This window comes from Trachurus trachurus (genome assembly GCF_905171665.1).
Source record: "Trachurus trachurus genome assembly, chromosome: 9".
Classification (NCBI taxonomy): Eukaryota; Metazoa; Chordata; class Actinopteri; order Carangiformes; family Carangidae; genus Trachurus; species Trachurus trachurus.
The window spans coordinates 2,005,649-2,007,991 of record NC_139895.1 but is presented as its reverse complement, the minus strand read 5'-3'; the positions used below and the strand labels follow the sequence as shown (position 1 = coordinate 2,007,991).

The window sequence follows — 2,343 nt, the reverse complement described above, 5'->3', positions numbered from 1 at the left end:
TATTTTGAAGGAGCTTTAACACAAACATCTACCTTTATTTTGGAGGAGCTTTATTACGAACATGTACCTTTATTTTGAAGGGGCTTTAACACAAACATCTACCTTTATTTTGAAGGAGCTTTAACACAAACATCTACCTTTATTTTGGAGGAGCTTTATTACGAACATGTACCTTTATTTTGAAGGGGCTTTAACATGATATACAGTACTATGTAACATCAGTGTGTTTGGGTTGTAGACATGGCGTGGCTCCATCAGAGTCGAGGTTCTCCCAGACTCGTCCTGGTGGTTGTGTGTGTCGCTCTGCTGCTCGACAACATGTTGTTCACTGTGGTCGGTGAGTACACACACACTCACACTCACACACACATACGCACACACTTACACACACACACACACACACACACACACTTTACACTGTCCACGTCCTGTGTCTCAGTGACGCAGTGAGAAGCTCTGGAGGGCAGAACTGTCGTCAAATGTTAGAGTCAGAGCTAAAGTAAAGGCTGCAGAGGTCACACACACACACACACACACACACACACACACACACACACACACACACACACACACACACACACACACACCTTGACCTCTTGACCTCGGCCTTTAAAGGCCTGTCTTGTCTCCCTCAGTCTCTTCTCCTCTTCCTGCTCTTTTCTCCTCGGACGTGACTAAATGCTGGAACGAACCCTCTCTGTTTTACGGCTTCAAAGTTTCAATCAATCAATCATTTCATTTCATAACCTTTATCTAAAAATTTTCTTTCGTGTCTTGCATCACTCCCGAGTCCATGACCAGCAGATAGACACCATCCTTTCCACTGTGCGTGCAGTAACCATGGAGATAGAGCCGTAGGCTATCGCCCGTAATTAGCTTAGCTCAAACGCTGGAAGTGTATAGGTAGTGTTAGCCTGCCTCCACCTAAAGTCGCTAATTAGCTTAGCTCAAACACTGGAAGTGTATAGGTAGTGTTAGCCTGCCTCCTACCTAAAGTCGCTAATTAGCTTAGCTCAAACACTGGAAGTGTATAGGTAGTGTTAGCCTGCCTCCACCTAAAGTCGCTAATTAGCTTAGCTCAAACACTGGAAGTGTATAGGTAGTGTTAGCCTGCCTCCACCTAAAGTCGCTAATTAGCTTAGCTCAAACACTGGAAGTGTATAGGTAGTATTAGCCTGCCTCCTACCTAAAGTCGCTAATTAGCTTAGCTCAAACACTGGAAGTGTATAGGTAGTGTTAGCCTGCCTCCACCTAAAGTCGCTAATTAGCTTAGCTCAAACGCTGGAAGTGTATAGGTAGTGTTAGCCTGCCTCCACCTAAAGTCGCTAATTAGCTTAGCTCAAACACTGGAAGTGTATAGGTAGTGTTAGCCTGCCTCCACCTAAAGTCGCTAATTAGCTTAGCTCAAACACTGGAAGTGTATGGGTAGTGTTAGCCTGCCTCCACCTAAAGTCGCTAATTAGCTTAGCTCAAACACTGGAAGTGTATGGGTAGCGTTAGCCTGCCTCCTACCTGAGCCGAAATCAGCAGTCAGAAGCTGATTTCATTTTAGCTCTAAACTCTGTAAATATATCACTTTATCCACATTTCAAACATGTTTAGGTGAGAAAGTAGCCGTTTAGATCAGCAGTGTGTCGTTAATTTGTCTAAATACCAGCTGTTTACAATTTTGTTGGGACAAATTCGGCGCTACTCAAGCTAGCTGTCGTGACCAACGCACTTCCAGTTACTTTAACAAAATAAAACCCCCGTTGCCCTTTACATACAGAAAACCATGACAATAGAATTTGTGCTTTTACTTTGAAATAGGAAGCTAAGCTACCCTCGATGTAGCTAGCTTGAACCAAAATAAACCGTCTTTGCTTGAACCCTCCGTTTTGACCGATCTCGTCCCGTTAGCGGCATTTGACCGCTCAAGATGCCTTACCGGAGAGTTTTGTCAGCTCTGAGACGAAGATCGAAGAGTTTCTCTGATGACTTTAGGTGGAGGCAGGCTAACACTACCCATACACTTCCAGTGTTTGAGCTAAGCTAATTAGCGACTTTAGGTGGAGGCAGGCTAACACTACCCATACACTTCCAGTGTTTGAGCTAAGCTAATTAGCGACTTTAGGTGGAGGCAGGCTAACACTACCTATACACTTCCAGCGTTTGAGCTAAGCTAATTACGGGCGATACGGCTCTATCTCCCTTGTTACTGCACGCACAGTCGAAAGGATGGTGTCTATCTGCTGGTCATGGACTCGGGAGTGAGGCAAGACATGGAAAAAAAATGTTCAATCAATCAATCCCCTGATCAATACCTCTCCGTCTCATTCCTCAGTTCCCATCATTCCCACCTTC

At 44.6% G+C, this 2,343-nt stretch overlaps 1 protein-coding gene across 1 annotated transcript in view; it reads left to right on the top strand.

Moving 5' to 3' along the window:
• Nucleotides 1-240: 240 nt before the first annotated feature.
• Nucleotides 241-2,343, top strand: part of slc18a1 (solute carrier family 18 member A1) — a gene marked incomplete at both ends in the record, with an annotated part of 16,990 nt that continues 14,887 nt past the window's right edge. The window contains 2 exons of the mRNA XM_083979804.1: nucleotides 241-337; nucleotides 2,324-2,343. The exon at nucleotides 2,324-2,343 is cut by the window's right edge and continues 95 nt beyond it. Coding sequence (XP_083835930.1) covers nucleotides 241-337; nucleotides 2,324-2,343 — 117 coding nt within the window. The remainder of the gene's footprint in view (nucleotides 338-2,323) is intronic.